General features: G+C 37.5%; 1 protein-coding gene across 3 annotated transcripts in view; it reads left to right on the top strand.

The window, feature by feature from the left end:
- Xpo6 (exportin 6) overlaps positions 1–23873 on the top strand; it is a 140813-nt gene that overhangs the window by 77778 nt on the left and 39162 nt on the right. For 2 of the 3 annotated variants that reach the window (XR_010039888.1, XM_003478218.5), the window contains exons 8-11: positions 1942–2068; positions 7981–8090; positions 21657–21765; positions 23521–23613. Coding sequence is in view for 2 of the 3 variants with exons in the window: in XM_003478218.5 (XP_003478266.2) it covers positions 1942–2068; positions 7981–8090; positions 21657–21765; positions 23521–23613 (439 nt within the window). In the remaining variant the exon portion in view is untranslated. The remainder of the gene's footprint in view (positions 1–1941; positions 2069–7980; positions 8091–21656; positions 21766–23520; positions 23614–23873) is intronic. The other variant, XM_005007543.4, reaches the window with a different exon arrangement.

Here is a 23873-nt window from a genome sequence, read left to right as displayed (position 1 = left end):
TTGTTTTGGTCTTGGTTTTAATCCAATGCTTCCTATTATCCTGCAAAAACCCCAAAGTATCTGGAAGCAGAAAGGTGACTTCTCAATACTGCGTGCTTGCTTCCTGGCTCTTGGGTCTCTTACTACTAATTCTGTATAGCTCCGTCCGTTCTTGGTTGTTTAGGAGCTGCTTAACAGATCTTGGCTTCTCTTCTCCCAGACTGCTTTTTTTTTTTTTAAACCCCTAACTTCATATTGCTCATTAGCACCTGTACTGGAAGGTGGGTAAGGGCAAGAAAATGAGGCGAAGTCTAGTCTATAGTTTTAATTACTAAACAGTGTAATTTTTTAAAAACTGAGTTGGAGATTAATATAGATGCTGGATATTTTGCTCATGACTTGTCTTTGTTCTTTTTTGGGTGATAGAGAATTGAGTGTAGCTTTCTAAAGAACAGTAAATTAGTTGACAGCTTTGAAGATCCTTGTAAAAATGTAAGAAATACACTGAGTGAGGAATGAGAGTTATTTCTCTCTATTGTTAGTGATTAAAGCCTACAAAGAGAAGTCTCTGTACTTTCCTGTCTCACAACAATTGATTTTTAATACCTTACTGTTTTTCAAGTTTTTGGCTCCATATGCCAGATATGGCTATTCTCCTTATGGAAACAAACAAATGTGTATTTTTGGAAAGCTACAAATAGAGCTGGGGATTTAGCTCAGCAGCATAAATGCCTGCCTGGCAAGTACAAGGTTGTGAGTTTGATCCCCAATAACACCCCCCACCCCCAAAAAAGCTTCAAATAAACTCTCATATGTATGGCCCACCTATCAGTTTGGACAGGCAGAGTTGCCACCTGAGGATACTAGGTCCCAGGAACAGGATGGGACATTTTATTTCTTGGACAGTTTTGTTGTTCTGAGGAATAGCCATCTTCTCTGCTTTTGTTATTCACATATCTCTGCTATAACTTTTTGCAGTTAGGAATATCAGAATTGCTTTTAGATATTATTTAATTTTCAGTTAAGAATTAGTATGTCTTTCCCTTTTTTGTCTATTGTGATTTATAAATGTATGTTCATTTCATTTTCTAATCACTTTTTGGTATTTAGGGGCTTAAAATGACAGTTTCTGAAATGTGAGAGTGATGATGTGCTGTGTATTTAATAACAGCAATCTCTTATTTTTGCAGCTATGACCTACACTCTTCTGCGAGATAATTTTGTGAATATAAATGAATTGGGGATTCACTGTGCTGTGAAAAGAAAGAGCACTGGATTCATTGGGAGTGAATGTTAGTTCTCTTCTGCCATGAATTGGCTGAGTGACCTTGGCTGGTTACTTTACCTCTCTAGGTCTCATCCGTAGTATGGAAACACCAGACTAAATTGTTGTTGAGGCTTGCCCAGCTTCAAGAGCCTTCCTTCCTTGTGTTCAGGAATCACTTTGAGAGTGGAGCGGGATTATCCCCCGGAGCCAGGGGAGCAGAAATGAATGTTAGGTTATAAGCCTGAATGTATCTTACCTGAATGTCCTGCCTTTTAGAGAGCCTTATTTTTATGTCTGTAACACAGTTCTTTTTTATTTGCCCTCCTTGCAAAGAAAATCAGTCTTTTAGATTACCCAGATTTAAGTAACTTAATAATCTGCCTGTTACCTTTTTAGCACCATCCTTTCACTTACTTGAGTCATAACACTAATGAGCTAGAAAATAAGAAAGCATCAGCTTATACAAGCCTTGGTAGATAGTGTCTCAGGATTAAAGTTGCTTTTCTACTGTTTCAGGTGATAATGGAATGAAGGGTTGCCTGTCATGTAGGTAATTGTTGCAGGTCTTTATATTTTTAACTGAAAATATAAATATTTATGGTTACATTCTGAATGAAATTTGGATTGAATTTAAGTTCTTTTCTAAGGAGGTGGCTAGGATTTTTATGTCCCTCTTTTCTTCTTGTCTCCTTCAGCTACATTGAGAAGTTTACCGACTTCCTGCGGCTCTTCGTGAGTGTTCACCTAAGGAGAATTGAGTCCTATTCCCAGTTTCCCGTGGTGGAATTTCTGACACTTTTGTTCAAGTACACCTTTCACCAGGTAAACTGCCAGAATTGTTGTTCATCCTTTTTGAAGGAAGGATCTTTCCTGTTATTTCCAGAAGAGGAAGCTTTATTTTATTTGACAGATATTTTATGTAGTACTTCATTCATGAAGTGTAATGCCTTTGATCTTCTTCATGACCCTGTGAGACTTCATGATGCTAGGTGCTGTTACATGCATTTCACATATTAGGAGACTTGAGCACAAAGAATAACCTTTTCAGAGCCACACATAGACTCTGTACTCTTACCTACTATCATGACAGAGAAGCAAAGGATAGAAACCAAATTAGGACTTTCAGTTCTGTTTCTTAACTGTCACTAAGGACCCCTCCCCCCACCAAAAAGTAGTACAGTGAACCTATAAAGAGTTAAGTTTTGGTGGTATGCAGTTTTTTTTTTTTTTTCCTCCTGTTTAACAGATATTTTTTTGAGTTTCTCTTCTATTTCAGGAATGGGACATACAGTATTTGTTCTGAAAATTTTTGCCTGTGGTGGGTTTACATCCCCCTAACCATCTGTTTTATATATACATATATATATGTAGTTTCAAAACTTTATCATGGTACTATATATATCATAAAATTAACTCACTATTATTTAAGAGCTCAGAGAATTAATAGAGTTGTGCAGTTATCACTATACAATTCCATCACATACCTCTCTTTGCCGTGTGTGTATGTTTAAAGCATGCTTTTTATTAAAGTGTGGCACACATATAAAAATACTTAAATAATGCAGGTGTGGTCTAATGACTTTGCCCAAATAAACATCCATTGAACTACAGGTGAGTCAAGAAGTTAAGCATTGTCTGCACCCTGAAATCCCCTCCTGTCCCCTCCTTGAGTTATTTCCCTTTCCTTTCTTCTTTCTAGAAGTAACTTCAGTCCTAATCTTAATGCCACAAGTTAGTTTTGCCTATTTAGAGCTTCTCTAAATGAAAGCATATAATGTGCATTTGTTTTGTCTGGCTTTTTTTTTTTTTTTTTTTTTTTTTTTCCATTTTGTGAGATTCATCCATGTTTTCTGTGGCAGTAGTTTATTCATGTTCATTGTGTTGCAACAGTCAGTTATCTGTTAGTCCTTTGTACAGCTGATTTGGCTGAGTAATCTTGGATCATTCTGCATTGACAATTTTTATCATAACCTGAGGAACACTGGTAGCTCCTTCTTGTCCTCATATACACTATAAATGAGACTGCTGCATCAGTGATGGCATTTTATTTTAAAGTTTGTCCTTTTAAAGTTTTAATTTTATTTTATTTTGTTTCATTTGTTGGATTTTTTGAGACAGGATTTCATTGCATAGCTCAAGCTAGCTTTGAATTTGGAGTCCTCCTGTCTCAGCTTCCTGAGTGCTAGGATTCACTGTACCACTGCATCTGGCTAGATTGGCTGGCTGGCTTGCTGGCCTCCCCTCCCCTCCCCTCTCCCCTCCTCTCCCCTCCTCCTCCCCTCCCCTCTCCTCCTTCCCTCCCTCCCTTCCTTCTTTCCTTCGTTCCTCCTTCCCTCTTCCCTTCCCCTTCCCCTTCCTTCTTTTCCTCTTTCTTTCCCCTTTTCTCTTCTTTTCTTTTCTTTTCTTTTCTACCACTAATACAGCTTAATGAGGCCAGAAGATACAAGAGTCTACACTGAGAGGACTATAACATGTATGTCATTTAGAATTTGGAGCCAGGGTTTGGGATGGCAGCTAGCCTTTCTCAGAGAGGGACTTGGTATATAAAACTAAGAGTACCCAGTGTGAAGGGTGACCTCTTCCTGGGGTTGATGAGGTTTGAATAGTTGACAGCAGCAGAGGAGGGCTCAAGCTTGAAGTATCTGGGTGTCTGGTAGAGGGGCAGTGAGTGCAGGGCAGAGAGGAAAGTGTAGGCCTAGCAGACTTTGGAGGTGACGAGATTGTGAGAGGGTGAGGATATAGAAGAAAAACAGAGACGGGATCATTTGAGACAGATCCAGAAAACTGTTAAAGGAGACCAGGAAAAGAAAATTGCGAGAAGGCCACATGAGTGTTAATAGGTATTTTAGACTAAGTGGGTCTGAAAGGATGAGGAGTCAATGCTGAGGTCAAAAAGAAGGGCCTTATTTGGGGAAAGTGGCTTACAGTTTGCTCCATATATAGAGTAGGCTCTTTCAGGGAGATATATCCTTAGGAATTGGAAGGAGAATTAAGAAATTGAAGGAGAGCAAGGGGAAATAAAAAGAATTAAGATATATGTGCATGTACCAATTCCACACGCTGAATGTAATCAATCATTCGGTATAGCAAACATACACTAATAAGCACCAAAAGTAAAATGGACGTTTTTAGTGTGTATATAATGTAGAGAAAGCTAAGAAAATAGTTTCAGAGGCTGGGGATTTAGTTCAGTGGTGCAAGTGTCTGCCTGGCAAATGTGAGGTTGTGAATTCAATTCCTGGTATTTAAAAAAAAAAAAAAAAAAGCTTGGGAAAATATTTTCAGGTTGGTGGTGTTTTTATTGGCAGAGCACTTGCCTAACAGGCATGAGGCCATGAATTTCATTGCCAGCAGCCCCTCTCCCAGGTATTTTATAGTACAGAGGTCTTCTTTATGCTTGGACCTAAAAGTTTTGTGTTGGATCTCTGACTGTTTGTTTGATCTATGTCCTTGGCAAGTTATTTTAATTTTCTTAGATTACGTCTCACTTCTAAGACAATGGGCTGTAGTGGCGGTAGCTTTCAGGGTCTTCCCCAGTGTCTGTCTTATGATTCTTTTGCTAGACTTCTATGTGTTAGTTTTTTATTGAGCTGAAAGTGGTGGTTTCTTTTATATGGGGAAAAGAAATAGAACAAGAAAGTGATCAAGAGGAAAACAGAAAGCTTCTGTCTTCTTCCTTTTACCTGGAGGCTATTACGGCTGAGCTTCCTCTGACTCCTGGCCTCTTACGTGAGAGCACTCTTTTCTGGGCATAGGCTTATTGTGGAAGTGGATGTCTTTGAGATCCAGACAGAACTGCATTTCTGAGCATCAGGTATAACAACAGATGCTTATTGTAGGATAGACAGCCTTTCCTTGAGACACAGAGCAGAGATAAGGTGGCACAATATACTCTTAAGGATCAAGATTTGGCTATAATTCTTTTAGGTAGGATTAAGAATAAGAAGTTTAAGTCTGTCTTTCTTTCTTTCTTTCTTTCTTTCTTTCTTTCTTTCTTTCTTTCTTTCTTTCTTTCTTTCTTTCCTTCCTTCCTTCCTTCCTTCCTTCCTTCCTTCCTTCCTTCCTTCCTTCCTTCCTTCCTTCCTTTCGTCTTTTTGAGACAGGGTCTCATTATATAGTTCAGGCTGGTCTTGAACTCACAACCATCCTTCTGCTTGAGCCTCCCAAGTGCTGAGATTATAGGTGTGAGCCATGCCTGGCTAAAGTTAAGTGTTTTCAAAAACGAGTTCACTAACAGTGTGAACTTATTTTATCATAACCTGCATAGTAGGAAAATACATCTTTTTCAGGTCTAGATTGTCATTATGAGTGTAAATGTTTATGCCTTCTCTTTCTCAATTCATAGAAATTTTAGTACTGGAAAGCATATTTTGAAAGAACAGTATGACAAAAGATGGTGCTTAGGGTGTAACCATTTCTCATATTCTATCCTTTTTCCTGCGTTATTCTTTAACCCAACTGCTCTGCCATTAGTCTCCATGGTCACTTCTCACCTGATGTTTTTTTTTTTACTCTGCTTGGCTGCTGAGCCTCTTGAGGCATCTGTATGAGCCTGTTCGTTTCTCTGTATGCCTCTGTAGTCCCACCAATTTCTTCTGTCCTTGCAGGTTTCATGTTGTCCTTCTGAAAGCAGTGGCTGACATGGCGTGGCCTAAGTGAAGGGCCTCTGGAACAGAAACTTTCCATGGTCTAGCTCTCTGATACTGTTCCTTAGTTGCTTTGTTGTTTTAGGAAGATGACTTTACTTCTGAATCTTGATTTCTTTAAAGTTGGAAGAAAAAAAAACCTTCGGAAGCCACTTTAAAAGATAAATAGATCAATGCAAATGAAAACAAAGCACTGTAAACCAACTGGAAGATGAGAGGAGACATTATATATTATTAGTTTTTTAAAGAAACTTGTTAGAATTTTCAGTGGTCAGTTAGCTGTGGGATCTGAAAAGTGTATAGGATACAGGTACATTTGAAAAAATGGGTCCATGAAGGTTTGGAACATTTGAGTGACTCCAAAAGTAGAGTCATCATCATGATCCTAATAACTTGTATCCTCAGCCATTGTCAAAGGATCATGGGGAGCTTTTGGGCCACACACAGGCCTTACTTGTATGGCTTGCAAGTGTGGAGGTGAATGGTGGTGCTTCAGGTCACAGAGTGGTATGCTGGCCACCTTTTTTTTTTTTTTTTAAATCCTTTGAGCCTTGAACCATATACTAAGTTCTCAGTTCAAAGGCTTGAGAATGAGTGTAATTATGAAGTACTTATTGACACAAAGGTTGAATTTAGGTGATAGCCTTTTCTCCAAAGCACTTGCACAGGCATCAGATCAGTCAGGTTCTTTGACGGGGTGTGAGGGTATTTTCAAATCAAGGGAGGCTGATGGGCAGCTGACTTCAGGGACTCTAAGCAAGCAGAGCCAAGACAAGACCATATCCCTTGAATATACGGGTGGTAGTGGCTTATCTACTGACTACATGATTTTTCACGTGATGTCTTAATTGGTTCTCCTGGTTAGTTTCATGTCATGAACATCCTAGGTTTGATCAGGTAGGAGTACAGACAGGACTTGGTCACTTTATTTCCTGAGGTTGGTCTTACTGGGTCTAGACTAAGTTATAGACGTCTAGTTCTAGGGCTACTTTTTGGGTTATGAGGTTAGAGTCTGCCTGGTTTTTTGAATTATAATTTTTCTGTTTGAGATTTCAGTTTGGTTGTAGAACTCTGAATATACTGTCTACCATATAATGTTAGTTATTTGTCAGGTAGTTTCCTTACGTGTACTTGTAAACTTTTGAATTTTCTTGGAGATCAGAAATAGAAAGAAGCTGGTCCAAGAAGATGATGGTGTTATTTCTTCCTATGTTTGATTTTGTGTGGTTGAACCCAAATGTGTGGTTCAGTGAGGCAGTCACTAGAAAAACTAATGGGTTTTTGTCGGTGGCCAGAATTTAAGTGGACCTGTCAGAGATTGGAGCCATATGCTAGAGCCTGAATGTGTATAGGGAGGACTAGATGTTGAAGAAAGTGAGGCCTAAACTTTGCATGAAACAGACTTCAAGGATCTTAAGAAAGTTAACAAGTACCCAAGTCCAGGCACTAGGACCTTAAAAGACTTGCTTTTTTCTTCTTGTTGTCCCTGTCAGTACCTCCTTCAAGGGTGTTGTTAGCCCATTTGGTACTGCTACTTTTGCAAACTGTGTAATTCCCTGAGGCTGATACTTAACAGCTCCTTTTCAATTTATTATATAGGAAGACTTGTAAATATTACTCTCCTGACTTTCAAATGTGTAAAGCTGTCACCTTGAAGCCACTCTAACTTATTTTTGGTTTTGAAATGGTTTGTAGTAGAACAAGAATTGATTGGGGGGTAAAAGGACTTCCTGTCTCTGATCTTTAACTCATATTTCAGGATCTCAGTTGCTTTATTTCTAAAATAGATTTGAATTGGATGATCTATAAGAGCTCTCTTTACCATTGTCTCAGATTTTAAGACAGGCTTTTGCTCAGTGTTTTTTTATAATTCAGTTACAGTATTTCCCTCATGTTGTGTTCCATGTGTTAGGTTCAGTAGGGCTCAATAATAAAGACTGACTAAAAACTGCCACTGGTGGTTATCAGGAATAGGGGAACCTAGGCTTATTGTTTTACTGTTCTGGTGGAAATAAACACTGGTATGTGTGTTTTTAAGCAATAGTTACATTAAATAATTTCATTATCTGGCTTTCTTTTGTACCATAGCCTACTCATGAAGGTTACTTCTCTTGTTTGGATATCTGGACACTCTTTTTGGACTATCTAACAAGTAAAATTAGAAGTCGTCTGGGAGACAAGGAAGCAGTTCTCAACAGGTAACTCTGATAAATAAAAACAGACATTTGTGCCAGTTGCTCTTGTGGCCTAAAGGGGCAACCGCACGTTTGAACCTCCTCAGAGGAACTGAGACATGAAAGCTGTTCAGACAGTAGTGCCACTGAGCATTTTCTTCTTTTAAATAATTTTCTTAAAACAAGTGTTTCTTCTGATTAAAAAGATAGTATGTATTAATTTTCTAGGTATGGTAATACTTTTGTGGGGTTGTTTTATTGTTTTAAAGGACTTCATTTTAGCGATACAACCAAGTATCTACCAAATGAAATGATGTGACATTTGGAATTTGCTTTAAAATAACCCATTGAGGGAGGAGAGTGGTTTAATGTATAAAAGAAATAGGGCTGGCCATGTATTGGTAATTGAAGTTAGTTGATAAGAACTTGGAATTTATGTTCTGGCTCTTTGTATGTGTTCCATAATTTTCAAAATGCTTGTCAAGAAAACAATTATTTATTTTTAAAACTAGGAAAAGATACAAAATCATAAATAGGATCTGTAATCTACTCCAGAGGCAATTACTTTTGTACTTTTTAATTGTATTTTTTTTAGTCACAGAAAATTGGGAAACATTTGTTGTCCACCCCTCTCCTTCTGTGTTTCTTGCTTGCAGTCAGAAAATACATTCCTGGTACAATATATAGTAATCTTATTGCTATTAGGGGAGGGAGTGTTGGAGGTTCAGCATGCTAGGAAAATAATGGCAGGATCCATATATAGAGATAATAAAATGACTGCGCTTTTTTCTTGGCAGAAGTGTACCCATCATATTCTCAGTATATGGCTCTATTTTAGTTACATACGAATAGGCAAGTTTGAAAAGGGCAAAAAAAAAAAGAAAAGGAAACTGAGTGTGATAGCTTATACTTATAGTGTCAGCACTTTGATAGGCTGAGGCAGGAAGATTGTAAGTTTGAGCTCAGTCTGGCAATTTAGTGATTTAGCATGACCTTGTCTCAAAAACGGATAACAAAAGGTCTAATGTAGCTCAGTGGGAAGGCCCTGGGTTCAATTCCCAGTACCACAACAAAACAAAAACCCGCTTGTTTTACATTGTAGGATTTTAACCTTAAACCCATATTTATTGTTTACCATTCAAGGCGTTTCCAGAGGACAGGTCATTTCCAGAGGACAAGTCTTTGGGACAAGGAACAAGATTTATTTGGAAAGTTAGCAAACCAAAGAAAATAGAGACTATTGCCAACAGTACCATTTAGTGAAGGAGTTGGTAGGCTAGAGACTTAACTGCTTAATAGTTTGCTCTGAGCATCATTTGGGCAGAGCATTTGTTTACATATTGACCATCCCAAGTGCTCTGGCACATGTCATTTCAACCAGATTCTTGTTTTCAGGAGATCCACTTGTCTGTTTATATGTTTTACATCAGCTACTTTCTACATACTTTTTATTTGAAAATTGCATTTGCCTTTGATTTTTGTGTGTAGTTATAACCTAAGAAGTTCTATTTTTTTTTAAAAACTAATTTGTGTTTTATTGATGAAAAATAACTAATTTTGTTCTACCATCTGAAAATTCTTATAAGTACATTAGATGCAATTGTTATGGTTTTCTGAAACTTAATGATAATTCTTTTATAATACAAAACAGACATGTTCAGGCACTGAGACTGAATAGGAAGGAAGTGCCAAAAGATCTGCAAAGTAAAAAATAAAAAAGGAGATTTATTAGCATATCAGAGAAGGAAAGTCTGTGTTATGGAATGGAGAGACAAAAAAGTCTTATCATCTATTGCTCATAATATAGAAATGATAGAACTTGAAAGAAACAAAACTAAAAAAGTTCCAATAGTGGTCAGTGATTATAATTCTGTGGATGGTGTGGACAGAGTTGACTAACATCTAGTGAGCTGTCCTGTAATCAAAAAGTGAGAAAAACGATTAATATAAAACATTATGCACCTCTGGACCAAACAGTACAGAACTCAAACAATTTGAACTCATATTCAAAATAAAGGAGTTCAAAAAAGTCATTTAAAATTTAGATCAGGTTTAATAGACCAAGTAATCACAAAATAATACAGAATAGTCAAATGCCAACCAGGATGTCCATTATCAACATCTTCGCCATTACATTTAGTGGGTAGACATTTTATTGGAGTTATACCCCCTATAGGAAAAAAGAAAAAGACCAGCACAAAGGTATAAATTCTGTCATTTAAAGAAAGACAACGCAAAAATAATTTGGAAAGAGACTAGATACTACTGTTCAGATTGTAACATTGCCTTGTTATATTGAATATTTTAAGATATAACACATGTAGAAAAATTACTGAATAAATTTGATAAAATTGTCATTCTTGGCCTGGCGTGGTGGTGCACGCCTACAGTCCAGCACTTGGGAGGCTGAAGCAGAAGATCACTGTGAGTATGGGGCCAATCTGGGCTACATAGTGAGCCTCTCAGAAAATGAAAACAAAACAAAACCAAACACTATCATTTTTATATTTCCTTTTATATTATAAACATTAATGAAAAATATGCAAGTTTTGGTTACTCTGTATTTAAATAGTGATAAATGGTTAAATAGAGAGTTGCAGGGAGACATAGCAGGTAGGTGAGTACCAATGTAATTCCAAATTTAGGTAGTTAGAAATTTTGCACAGTTTGCTTTTCTGAAGGAGATGAGTATTGTTATTTATAGGTCAATGGATGTTTCAGTTTTTATAAATCTAAAGAAAAGTTAATGATTAGAAAGTCTTATTATTCATGTCCTTCTATTTCCTTTGCCCAAGAATAGTTAATTCTGCAATTGATTACTAGGATACAAAAAGCATCTGTCTTTTCCCCAGAAAGCAGTAAAAGGCTTCTTTGACCCTCATGGGGGGGGGGGGGCGGGAGATAGAGAAAAGCAGCTTTCCTCTGAAGAACAGGCAGAGATAGCATTTGCTGGAGAACATTTTTAAATCTGATAGATGGCTTCAGTTAGAAGTATCACCTACAGTGGAGTCAGTGGGAGACTAGTAACATACCACTCATATCACTGTGTGTGTGACTTCTAAAGTTAGCTTAAGATTAAGGGAAGCTAGAGAATTATTTAGATTGTTCCTTATAACAGGATAAAATAGTTTCCTATTGAATTAAACCTGATTCTTCTATTTCTTGCTCATGCAAATAGTCATAATAGGAGATTTCAAACTAGGTGATCTAGCACTGGATACTATACTGCCTTAAGGGAGTGCCCACAGAATATTGCATGTGCGTGTGTGTTAGTTACAGGGCTTTGTGCATGCTAGTCAAGCACTTTATCACTGAGCTATATCTCCTTTTAATTTTTTAAAATTTTGAGACAGGGTCTTGCTATGTTACCCAGGTTGGCACTGAATTTGGGATCCTTTTGCCTCAGCTTCCCAAGTAGCTGGGTAGTTACAGTTCTTGCATCTTTGCACAATATTGGTAAGAACAGTTTCAGATTGGATGGTCACTGTGTGTGAAAACTGGCCAGTGTATGAAGGTGGCTGTACTATGTGGATGCCATCATGGAAAATCAGGCAGCCCTAAGTTTGGATCTGGTTTTGTGGTTTCTGCTTGCAGATACGGTACTTGGGTAAATCACTTGGATGAAACAGAGGAAGCTTCTGTTTCCTCATTTGGTAAATGGGGATGATGATGATAGTCATTGGCACTAAATGAACTAACAATAATGGATTTAGCACATTGTCACATTGTCATTGCTCAGTAAATGGCACCAGTGATGAGCAGGAGAGTTCAGTGAATGCCTCTTCCCCAGAAACGAGCCAGATGGAAGGAAGGTGGAGAGAAACTCCATGTGGGGTGAGCGAATGGACTGAATCTCTGAAATCCTTTCTGAGTTTTAAAAATTTTAAGCGAATTATTGCCTCCAAGTTTAAGCATTTAACCGTTTGTTCACAAACATTTTTTTGATTGTAGGGTAGCTTCTGTGTTAACAGGTCAGATGTGGTATAAATGTAGTACATCCACGCTTCAGAACCTATACAATAGTAGATCCTGTTTTAAGTAAAGTGGCCAATTTTAACTGATTTTGAATGAAATTCCTCAAAGAAAAGCTGCTTCTGCCTAATGTCTTTTTCTGCTGAACTGCCACGTCCATTGATTCTGGGATTGTGCCTGATTTTTCTTTAGTTAGTTGTAGATATTCTTTTATACTTCTCAGGCTTATTGAGAGAATAAAATGGAAACATGGTTAAAAAATGCTTTTTAAGCATAATAAAGAGTTTGGAACAGTATGGTTTCATTGAGAAAACTTACATTAGCAGATTATTATTGTTAAATGTGTAGATTATTGTTACCATGTGCAGATTATTGTACCAATAGATGGAGCAGTGGAATAGAATAGAATGATAGAGTTCCTTTTCTGCTTTGTAGTAGCAGTGTTCCTTTTAGTCAGCTTATGTGCGGATTACATTTCCTCTTTTATGATTGACAGAGTACTAATATTTCTCTTGCAGCATAACTATAAGTTTCGAGGAAATTGCATATATAAAACACCTGGCACAGTATCTAAATTATATTTAACATTCAGTTAATGGTCACAGTAATCATGATGACAAGTAATGGCAAATGTTGTTTCCACTTGACTGATGGTGGTGACCATGGAGTTAAGGGACCCCTGAACAGGTACAAAGCCTTTTAGCCCACTTAGTGTCATTGGATCCCACAGTTGTCAGGGATTCTGGCTGATCAGTTTAAATACTAGAAAATTTTCTCATTGGTCATTTGATTATCATTCTAAACAAAAGTTTATTTTTCATGACTTGACTTTTTAAAATACACTCGCATATATACATGCAGTACTTTCTTTTGCTTTTTTTAAAAAAATAAAACAAAAACCCACAACACTAGTTTGTGGTTTATGCTAAGTGGTTGCCACCATCTGGGAACTGCTTGCCCTGTCAGAGAGTCTCTAGTGGTCTAAAGGCAGACTACAAAGAAGACTTATGCCCAAAGAAAACAATAGAACTGTCTTCTCTTGAATTGGAGCTTTGAAAGTTTGACAATCCCTGCTCTGTGTTATGAGGGCTTTAGTATAGCAAAGATGCTATTTTGTAGGAGCAACTGGATTGGCTACTAGTGATTACTACATTTATTTTAACTCAGAGCATGTAAGTGTGACCAAATGTTTTTCACTGATGAAATATATAAGGGTGTTTTTGAAATCACATTTGTGGCTTAAGCCAGAATTTCAGAAGCAGCTGATCTTGCAGGAAGTAGTCAATGTTTTCTTGGTGTCTTAACTGGGAAACGTAGGTGTGGTTAAGTGACAGAGGCTGTGTACTCAGTTCCTGTCCCTTGTGGTTTCAAAGTTTTACAACATTTATGACAACAAAGGGGTAGACATTGCAGGCTACACATTTAGAAACACAAATGTTCTTGAATTTATTTTTGGTCTTAGGAACTTGGAAATCGAAGCTCTGCCTATTTCTTACACTGTGAGAGTGTTCAAGAGGTTCTAGGTTGGAGCTAGTGGGGACTGTAGAGAATTATATTCCATTGTTAATGGGATAAATGTTCCATAACACACCCTACTGAGCAGTGTTGCTAGTGGGAAAGAGTGTCCCAGTTGCCATTTTGAGATGCTGCTATGGAAAGGCCTGTACTTCAGCTTTGTTTCCCTCATTTGTACTTTGAGGGGATGGTTTGTGTATTCCTCAGAGGTCCTGAGAAAATGGAATGAGCCATTTCTCTGCTAGTGTGCAGTACCTTGGCTGATAGTTGGTGTTCACTTAGTATTGGTTCTCTTGCCCATTTTCTCTCACATTCTTCTGTCTGTGCTCATTAGTGTGAAGGGAGTCACCTGTGTAGAAACTTACTATTGCAGGAAGATGAGGAAACCTGAGCTTGGAAGGCATTGTAAAGTCTTTGGGTCATGTCCTGTGAACTCTTGTAACAAAAATACTGGCCACAGACCTGCATAAGGACTGTGAGTGACATTAGATTACACTGTAAACAAGTATGAGTAAGCATGAGAAAAAAATCTCTTTTTTAAAGGATCTTTCTGCAATAAGGAAGTGCTCTTGTTGCACATGACTTTTGATACAGTTAATAAAATGTGTTAACTAGGATTAGAAGTATGTCTTCCTCCTGTTAGAAGTCATGTTCCAGAGTACTCCAGAGAGTCGTAAATGATTCTGCTTATTTCACTGAGTTGAAAAAACTCCCCAGGGTTATATACCAGTCCTTCAGAGTTAACTGGCTTGGAATTTTGTTTATTGGCTATGTGCTTATTCATTTGTTTATTCATCATATATTTATTGGGCACTACTGTTTACTTGCCTCAGCGTGGGTAATTTTATCTGACTCATACTTGTGAGATCCATATGGTTTATCTTCATTGTGTACATAACATCTAATAGTATAAATTTCCTTGTAAATACTGATTTAACTTTATCCAGATTTTATTTTATTTTATTCTAATTAATGAATTTATTTAGAGACAGGGTCTTGCTATGAAGTTCAGGTTGGCCATGAGCTCATTATGACGCTCAGGCTGGCCTCAAACTCATGGTGATTCTCCTGCCCCAGCCACCCAAGTGCTAGGATTACACACCAGCACACCTGGCTTGTCCAACACCAAATAACCAAAACCAAAATAAAATGCAGTGTGTTGCATTTTATTTGATATAAAATATTTATGAATTTTCCATGTTTTTTGTTGATTTCTAGTTCATTTTGTTGTGAACTATAAACATAGTTTGTATGCTGTTGGTTCTTTTAAATTTGTTTATTTCATAACCTAGTCTTTTTATAGATTGTTTATTGTGTACTTGAAAAAAGTGAATAATTCTATTGTTGGGTGGAGTGTTCTGTGAATTTCAGATTAGACTGGTTGATAATATTGTGCGTGTCTTTTTTTATCCTACTTGTTCTATCAGTTACTGAGAAAAAAGAGAATTCTCCAGATTTAATTTATCTGTGTCGAGTTTTAGTTATCTCATTTATTATTTTGGGATAGAGTCTTGCTGAGTTGGCCGGGCTGTTTTTGATCTTACGATCCTTTTTCAGCCTCCCAGAATGCTGGGATTATAGGTGTACACAACCATGTTTGGCTAATTGTAGCTCTTTGTGTGGGTTTATTTTTATTGGCTGCTCACATACTTTTTATATGAACATTTTATCCTGGTATGATACAGAAACCTTAGGACTATACAGATTTATTTCCTTTTTTACATTGTGGTTGTTGTATATTTTGCATACAACCCCATTACACAGTTTTGTAATATTTTACTTTGATCCCTATCCATATTTTAAAGATTGAAGATTGAAAAAAATAAAAGTATGTTTTATTTATTCTGACTTTTGCCAGTTTTCTTGCTTTTCCTTCATTCTTGAAGTTCCTTGTTTCTTTCTGATATCATTTGCACTATTAGTCAGCTCACAGTAATAATGGCAAAATAAGTCTGGGTATATGTTTTATTTTTAGTCGTACATGTTTGTAGTACATACTGTTTATATTCCCTTTATGGAGTAGTAGATGTGCATACTATCTTTATTGTTTTGTCTGCTTAACCACCCCTTCTACTTCCTCCCTCCATCTCTTGATCAGGTTGCCCTTTGACAAACATCTGTCTCTCTACTTCCTATTATCCATCTTTTATTTTTTAATTAATTAATTAATTAATTAATTAATTTTTTGTCTTTTTGAGATGGGGTCTCGCTGTGCAGTTCAGGCTGGCTTTGAGCTCACTTTGTAGCCTAGGCTGGTTTCAAACTCAACGATCCTCCTGCCTCAGCCTCCCAAGTGCTTCCATCTTTTATTTTGCTCTTTGTTTATAATTTAGGTTTCTCATATAGGAGAAACTATGGTATTTAAGCTTGATTTGTTTCACTGAATATGTGGTCTCAAGGTGCATTCATTTTCCTACAGAGGACTCAAGTTTTTCTTTCTTTATGGCACAGCAGTACTCCATTCTGTGTCAATATCACATTTTCTTTGTCCATTCATCTGTTGATTTCCATATTTACATTCCCACAAACAATATAGAAGGCTTCCTTTTTCCCCTGCATCCTTGCCAGCATGTTATTATTAGATTTCTTGTGGTGGCCATTCTTTTCTGGGTTAAGATGGAATCTCAGTGTTTAATTTGTATTTTTCTAATGGACAGCAATGTGGAGCATTTCTTTATTGGCCACTTGAACTGCTTCTTCTGTGAAGTGTCTAGTCATTTCACTTGCTCATTTTTTGATTGGGTGTTTTATTTTGGGAGGAGGTCTAATTTTTTAAACTATATTCTAGATATTATCCCTCTGTCTCAGGAATAGCTGGCAAAAATATTGTCCTATCCTGTAGGGTTTCTTTTCATTCTGTTGGTTATTTCCTTTGCTCTGCAGAGGCTTTTTAACTTGATTATGATCCCATTTGTTGATTTTTAGTATTACTTCCTGTGCAGCTGGGACTTTGTTCAGAAAGTCCTTGTCTAGGCTTCTAACTTCAAGAGTTTTACCATTTTATTTTTCAACAGATGAAGTGTTTCTGTTTTAACATTTAGTTCTTTGATCTATTTTGATTTTCGTTGAGTACACTATGAGAGAGATGAATCTAGATTTAATCTGCATGTGGATAGCCAGTTTTCCCAGCACCATTTGTGAAACAAGCTAACTTTCCCCCATTTGATGTTTTTGGTCCATTTGTCAAAGATCAAAAAATTGAATATGCTTTGTCCTGTTCCGTTGATTCTCATGTCTCTTTTTATGCCAATTGTATGCTGTTTTTATCAGGGTAGCTTTGTAGTATAACTTTAAGTCAGGTATTGTGATGTCTCCCATTTTGCTTTTGTTACTCAGGATTGCTTTTGCTATTCTGGATCTTTTCTGGTTCCATATAGATTTTAGGATAGGTTTCTCTAGTTCTATGAAGAATACTGTGGCCATTTTGTTTGGGATTGCATTAAATCTGTCTATCAATTTTGGAAGTATGTTTATTTTTACTATATTGGTCCTGCCTATCCAGGAACAGGGTGTATTTTTCTTCAATTTCCTTTTTTAGGGTACTGTAGTTTGCATCATAGAAGGCTTTCACTTTCCTAGTTAGATTAATTCCTAAATACGTAGTTTTTCTTGGTGCTATTGTGAAAGCTATTTCCCCCCTATTTATGTCTCAGTGGGTTCATTACTATTGCACAGAAACACTGTTGGTTTTGTATCCTGCTACATTACTGAATTTTGTTATCAATTTTGACAGTTTTTTCGTGGGTTTTGGGAATTTTCTGTGTAGAGGATCGTCATCTGCAAATAATAACTTGATTTCTTTCTTTTTGATACATACCTCTTTTATTTTTCTTGACTAATAGCTCATGCTAATGTTTTGAGTACTATGTTGAACAGGAGGGGTGGCAGTGAACATCCTTGTCTTGTTACTGATTTTAGAGGGAAAGCTTTCAGTTTTTCCTCATTTAATATGGTTGTTGGCAGTATGTTTATCATAAATGGCTTTTCTCAAGTTGACATAAGGTCCTTTCATTCTTTCTTCATTGAGTTTATCATGAAAGGATGTTGGACTTTTTAAGGGCCTTTTCTGCCTGTTGAGATGATCATTTGATTTTTGTCCTTATGTTTATGTGATATATTTGTCGATTTGCTTATGTTGAACCATCCTTGCATTCCTGGGATGAAGTCTACTTGGTCATAATGTGTGATCTTTTTGATGATTTGTTGCATTCTGTTTGCAAGTATCTTGTTGCGTTTTTTTTGTACTTTTTCTGTGTTCATTAAAGAAATTGGTCATAGTTCTGTTTTTTAGTTGGATCTTGTATGGTTTTGGATAGGAATGATAGCTTCCAGGGGTGACTTTGGCAGTGCTTCTTTCCTTTTAGTTTCATTAAGGAGCTTTAAGAGTATTGGTGTTAGATCTTCCCTGAAGTTTTCATAGAATTCAGCAGTGAATCCCTCTGGACCTGCACTTTCCTTGGTAGTTTTTTTTTTTTTTTTTTTTTTTTTGTCTTGTTTTCCTTCAGCTGCTTCAATTTCATTATCTTTTATCGAATTATTTAAGTTTGTCTAAGTCTTTTGGGTTTTGTTTTGGTAATTCATATATATTTAAGAATTTATTCGTTTCTTCTGAATTCCTGTTCTTGGGTTTTTGAGGTGCCTTGCCTATACCAGAGGGCTATTTATTCTCCCCAGACTGTGTCCATCCAAAGTGTGTCCTTGCTCCTGTTGATGGGTGGGAAAGACTGTTGGATTAAATGTCAACATTCATTGAGTCTGGCTGTTTTCTATAAAAGGCAGGGCCTGTGTCCTCAGACTAAACTCATTCTCAGGAGGGCCTCTCTGCAGTGGTTGCCTGTAATTCTCTCTTAACCAGTCACTTTGGGAGGGTAGTATTTGAGTTCCTGACATTGCTGGCCAGGTCTGTACTTTTTCCTTGGGTCTGCTGCCTTTCCAGAGTTAACTTCTCTCCCTAGGCATATTCCTTATCTAGGATCTGGTTTGTTAGTTAGTCTGCCCCTCTGCTGCCCTGTACCAAGAGGAACCAGAATGTAGAGATGGCTTGGAGTTAGTGGATGATCATGCCTTTGTGTCACTAGGCACCACAGGTCTGGTGCAGGCCACTGCTTGTCAGCGGGCCTGCTTTCTCATACCCAGCTGTGCGGTTTAAATAACAATTTTATACTGTATTCTCACAGTTCTGGTTTTAGAAGTTCCAGATAAAGGTACTAGCAGTTTTACTTTCTGCTGAGAGCTCTTTTGGTGGTTTGCAGATGACTCCTTTCTTGCTACATGCTCACATGGTCTGTGCACAGAAGAAGAGAGAGTTGTTTCCCATCTCTTCCTCTTGTCAGGATACCTGTCTCACTGGATTAAGAGCCTGCCCTTATCACTTCATTTGACCATTATTACCTCTCTGTAGGCCGTGTGTCTTAAGTAGAGTCACACTGAAGATAGTTCTTCAACATAAAAATTGGGGTAAGGAGGGACACAATTCATTCCCAACTCCTTTCTTCTGAAGAACCTCGTTGATGTTGTAATGGTATCTTATAGTAATGGATAATTCTAACATCTGTGTCATCTTGACTTTGCCATCTGTTGGCTGGCTTTCTTTTAAGAAATCCTCAACATTTGCTTGTTCTTTGTGTACCACGTAATTTTGGGGTTCTTTTACCTGTTTTTTTCCTTCTGGCCTTGGGAATAAAGCATGGCTTCCATTTCCATAGTCACCTTATAGTCAAAGATGGATGCTCTGTGGATAAACAGATATCATACAGGTAGCACAAAGGAACAATGGGTAAAGTTGGACAAAAGAAGTTCCACTCAGTGACTTCTTGTAGTATTTCATGGGCCATCTCTCTCTGCAAAGCAGGCTCATACCTAGTGTTCTTTTACCAAGAAAGAGAAAATGGTAGGTAGCAAGTAATTAAAGTCTTTGTTCTCTTCATATATTCCTGACAAGCTCCACTTTGTAAGAAGCGCTGTACAAGAGCGATTATCTGTGTGCTTTTAGAATGGTTCCTTAGTGTGTTTAATTTTTTAAGTAATACTGGATTTGTTTTGTTTTGTTTTTCCACCAGCTAGAGTTGCCAACTTTGACAGTAAGGATTTTAGTTCAAAATTAGGAAAGTTCTTACAAAAAGGTTTGTAAATTCTTTCATAGTTCAGTAAGGCAATTTATAGATCACAGAAATTATTTATCCTCTGGTATACTCTCTAGTCTGAAGTAGATTTTTTTCTTTGAGAATGTTTTGCTTAATTTATAACATGAAACTTCTGTAACTTTAGAAATTTATGTTATGAGCAAATGAGAAATACAAGCTTCAGGCCTAAGTGTTTGATCTCACCTTTCTGTGGTTTTCCCCATAGATATTGCTAGTTCTATTAGTAATTTTCCCTAGCTACTACATTCTTTTGTGGGCTGTGATCCGGTTGCTAGTGCAGTGTAAGCCTGGGGTCTGTTACTACTAAGTCATTTGCAAATAGTGGTTGGGTTATGGGGTTGGAACGGGGCAGTGTCTCTATTTTTAGTTAGAAAATGAGCTGTTGTGCCTGCCAGGCCCTGAAATGAGACAGTCCAGAAGGATTTGTAAGTGTTCCGTAGACTGTCTTTCCAGAGTCTTGTCACCAGAGTTGTAACTCCTAGAAGAGATGAATCATATTTGGTTTTGACATTGGATACCTTTTTGGTTTGGTTCTTTGCTTGCCCAGGTGTTCAACCTGGATTACATTGGGTAGAATATTAATTAGGGTACTGTTAGAACAACAGAAACCACAATTCTGATTTCAACAGAAAATTCATTGTAGGAAATAGGGTTTTAGAGGGGTAGAAAAGCCTAAAGGGAATACTAGGGTGACATAGATATAGGAAGCAACTCTATGCCTGAGGCTAGTAAAGGAAGGAGGTTGGAATTATGAAAATTCAGAAGATGAAGGGGGCCCATGCAGTGAGGGCTCAGATCTCTGAAGAGCTGTTCCGCTAGCTGCCACAGGAGTCAAGATTTCCCCAGGCCTTTTCCATTTCTTTTTTTTGTTCCTAAGTCGTCTTAAAATTAACTAAGAGTTGGGGTTTGATATTGGGTGGTGTAGGCACAAAACTCCCTGGTGGTATATATGTTGAGAGAACGCAGCATTTTGAGTTAGAGAGTCTTGGATTCTTTTTTCTTTTCTTTTCTTTTTTTTTTTTTTTGTCTTTTTGAGACAGGGTCTCATTATGCTGTTCAGGCTGGCCTTGAGCTCACTTTGTAGCCCAGGTTGGTCTCAAACTCGCAAAGATCCTCCTGCCTCAGCCTCCGGAGTGCTGGGATTACACGCATGAGCCATCATGCCCAGCGAGTCCTGGATTCTTAACTGTGACTTTCTCATTAGAAAGCTATGGATGGTACCACCTATCTCTTGTAGCTGTTAAAAACATTGAATTATTGATTGAATTGATACATACATATAATGCTTGTAATTTCCAGGATACCCACTAAGAAAGTAAATAAAAATATGTGTGTGTGGTTAAAAAAACGACAGGCATAAATGCTGCACTAAAGTATGCTGCAATAGAAAATTAACACAAAAGAAGGCAAAAATGGAGGAACTGAGGAGCATTTGACATACAGAACATAAATAACAACATGGCAGAAATAAATCCTTCCTTGTCAATAATTTTATTAAATATAATGGATTAAATTCTCCAGTTGAAAGGCAGTGGTTGCAGGATAGATTTTTAAAAACTATGATCCAGTTGCCTGTTAACTATTCTTGTAGACTCACTTTAGATTCAGGCACAGGTAGTTTGAAAGTATGGAAAAATAAACTCAATACAAACAACCAAAAAAAAAAAGAGCTGGACTAGCAATACTAATATCAGGCAAAATAGATTTTAAAATAAAATTTGTTATCAGAGATAAAAACAGACATGATGCCTGGAATATGGTTTAAATAAATGCCTCTACTCCTATTCTGTTCAAACACACCCTTGCTGAATCATATGCTTAGCATTGGGGATTTAGATGCTTCTTGCATGTGATACTCTAACCTGTTTGTACTATTCCTTTCCATAGTTCAGGAATCCTTTTTGAAATTCTGGGCTACATGCTTCCTTTCACGTCATGTTGAATTTCTGTTTCCCAATAGGTACGAAGATGCCCTGGTCCTCTTGCTCACAGAGGTGTTGAATCGAATCCAGTTCAGATACAACCAGGCCCAGCTGGAGGAGTTGGATGATGAGACTCTGGATGATGATGTAAGCACCACACCCTAACTAGCTGTTAGTCACTGCCACCAAGGCTTGGAGCCTGTAACCCTCTGCTCTGGAGATTTCCTAAACCAGGGTAGTCTTAATGGTTTGAGCTACACATTTAGAATATTAGAAAAAAAGCATTTGTATCTATGTGGACAAAAAATGTAAGTAGACAAAGCAGATATACAATGAAAAGTGAATTGGTAGAACTCTGTATACTTCCCATTCCTTTTCTGTTACACCTTTCTACCTCTGCTCTCTACTCTGGGCAACAAAGAACATCTTGGTGGAAATAGTTGAAGAGGTATTTAAATGATAAGTTTAGGATGAGAGAAAGTCTGTCTTGAGTGTATTTTGTAAACTGATTTTTTTTGTGGTTCTTGGAATTAAACCCAGGACCTTACTAATCTGCATCCCCAGCACTTTTTCTAATTTTTTTTATTTTGAGACTAGATCCTAGTCACTAAGCTGCCCTGATTGGGCTCAAACTTGATATCCTTGTGCCCCAGCCTCCCAGAGTGCTAGGACTACACAAATGTGCTATCAACTCGATCATAAACTGTTAATTGAGTGTAATTGATGCTGGCATGCGTCCAGCATTAACCACTTCACAGTTTACACTGAGCGTCACTCAGACAGTTTATTTGTTTTTGTGTAAACTCTGCTGAGTGTTGCTTGGGCAAGTGTGATTTCAACTAGTTGGTTCTTATACTGAATACATTTGATAAATTTGTTGTTTTCATATTTCTTATTATCATAAAAATTAACAAAAAATGCAAATTGGTCATGCTATTTTAAGTAATTAAACTGGTGAGTGGTTAATAAGGAAAGTGTTTTGAAGATCACAGCTCTTGTGTTCCTTTTCTCTGACCATTAGATACTTTCAGATTTTCAAGTATTGCTACTGTTCTTGAAATTACAGTGATGTGGCAGGATCCAGGACCATAGGGATCATATGTTTGGGTTGTCGGTGGGACTACATGTACTTGAAGCAGTTGTCCTGGATTTGAATCATTGTAGCCTTGAGCACAGAGCAGTTGGGGGTCCGAGTATTGAGCTTCTCTGAGCTTTAATTCCCTCATCTGCCTCATAGAACCTGACTACACTGACTTACGTTAACAGTTACATGAGCCACCCATGTGGAAGGGCTGCTGTATGCTAGAGACATAGTGTAGGGGCTTGGTGAACTTTAGTTTCACTTCTTACTAACTCTTAATTTAGGCTAGCACTTCTTAACCTTTAGTTTGGACAAGAATCTCTTAAGTACCTTGTTAAGGTAGATCTGATTGTGGAGGTCTGGAGTAGGGACCACAGAGTGCCCTGCTGCAGGTGCTCCAGGGATGCTGATGCTGCCTGTCTGTGGCCCACACCTTTAGTGTTACTGATTGAATGAGATGTGTGTGCAGACACTTGGTAATGGAGTGTGTCTGATTCCTGTAGATGGGATGATGCAGAGGGTGCTTAGATCTTTCACAGGTGTGTGTTGATCTCTGTAAATCTATAACTGAGGGGCAGAAAGTGAAATTTCCTATGTGAATTGTTTTCCTTCCAGGAAATAGATTGTTATGAAATTAATTACTGGATTAAGAAGTGTTTCTGACTTTTCTTTTAAAAGTACCAAATAACCTGGTTCCATCATTTTCCATTTATTCAAACTTATGGTTAAGAGTAGACTGGAAGCATAGGAGAAAACTGCCAGGGAATATGGCAGGATTCTTCTGCTTGGGCAGGAGAGCTGATTAATTTGTTTTCTCACAGCAGCAGACAGAGTGGCAGCGGTACTTACGCCAGAGCCTGGAGGTAGTGGCCAAAGTGATGGAGCTCCTTCCTACACATGCCTTCTCAACTCTGGTAACTTGCCGTTTGAAGGGGAATGAAGAATCTTAATGGCTCCTTGTAGCATGTAGCATGTCACCTGTAGCATGACTTTTTTTTTTTTAACTGGTTTGTTACCACCCTCTGTTCTTTAAGAAAAAAAGATTAACAAAGAAGAATAATTCCCATAATAATTTGAGTTGAGACTCTTAACTCAAATTTAGCAATTTTTTTTTTTTGTCTTTTTGAGATAAGGTCTCTCTGTGCAGTTCAGGCTGGCCTTGAGCTCATTTTGT

This window comes from Cavia porcellus, unplaced genomic scaffold, assembly GCF_034190915.1.
Source record: "Cavia porcellus strain 051 isolate PalLab524CR breed Dunkin Hartley unplaced genomic scaffold, mCavPor4.1 scaffold_16, whole genome shotgun sequence".
In the NCBI taxonomy this organism is placed as follows: Eukaryota; Metazoa; Chordata; class Mammalia; order Rodentia; family Caviidae; genus Cavia; species Cavia porcellus.
This window is presented reverse-complemented; position numbering and strand designations above follow the sequence as displayed.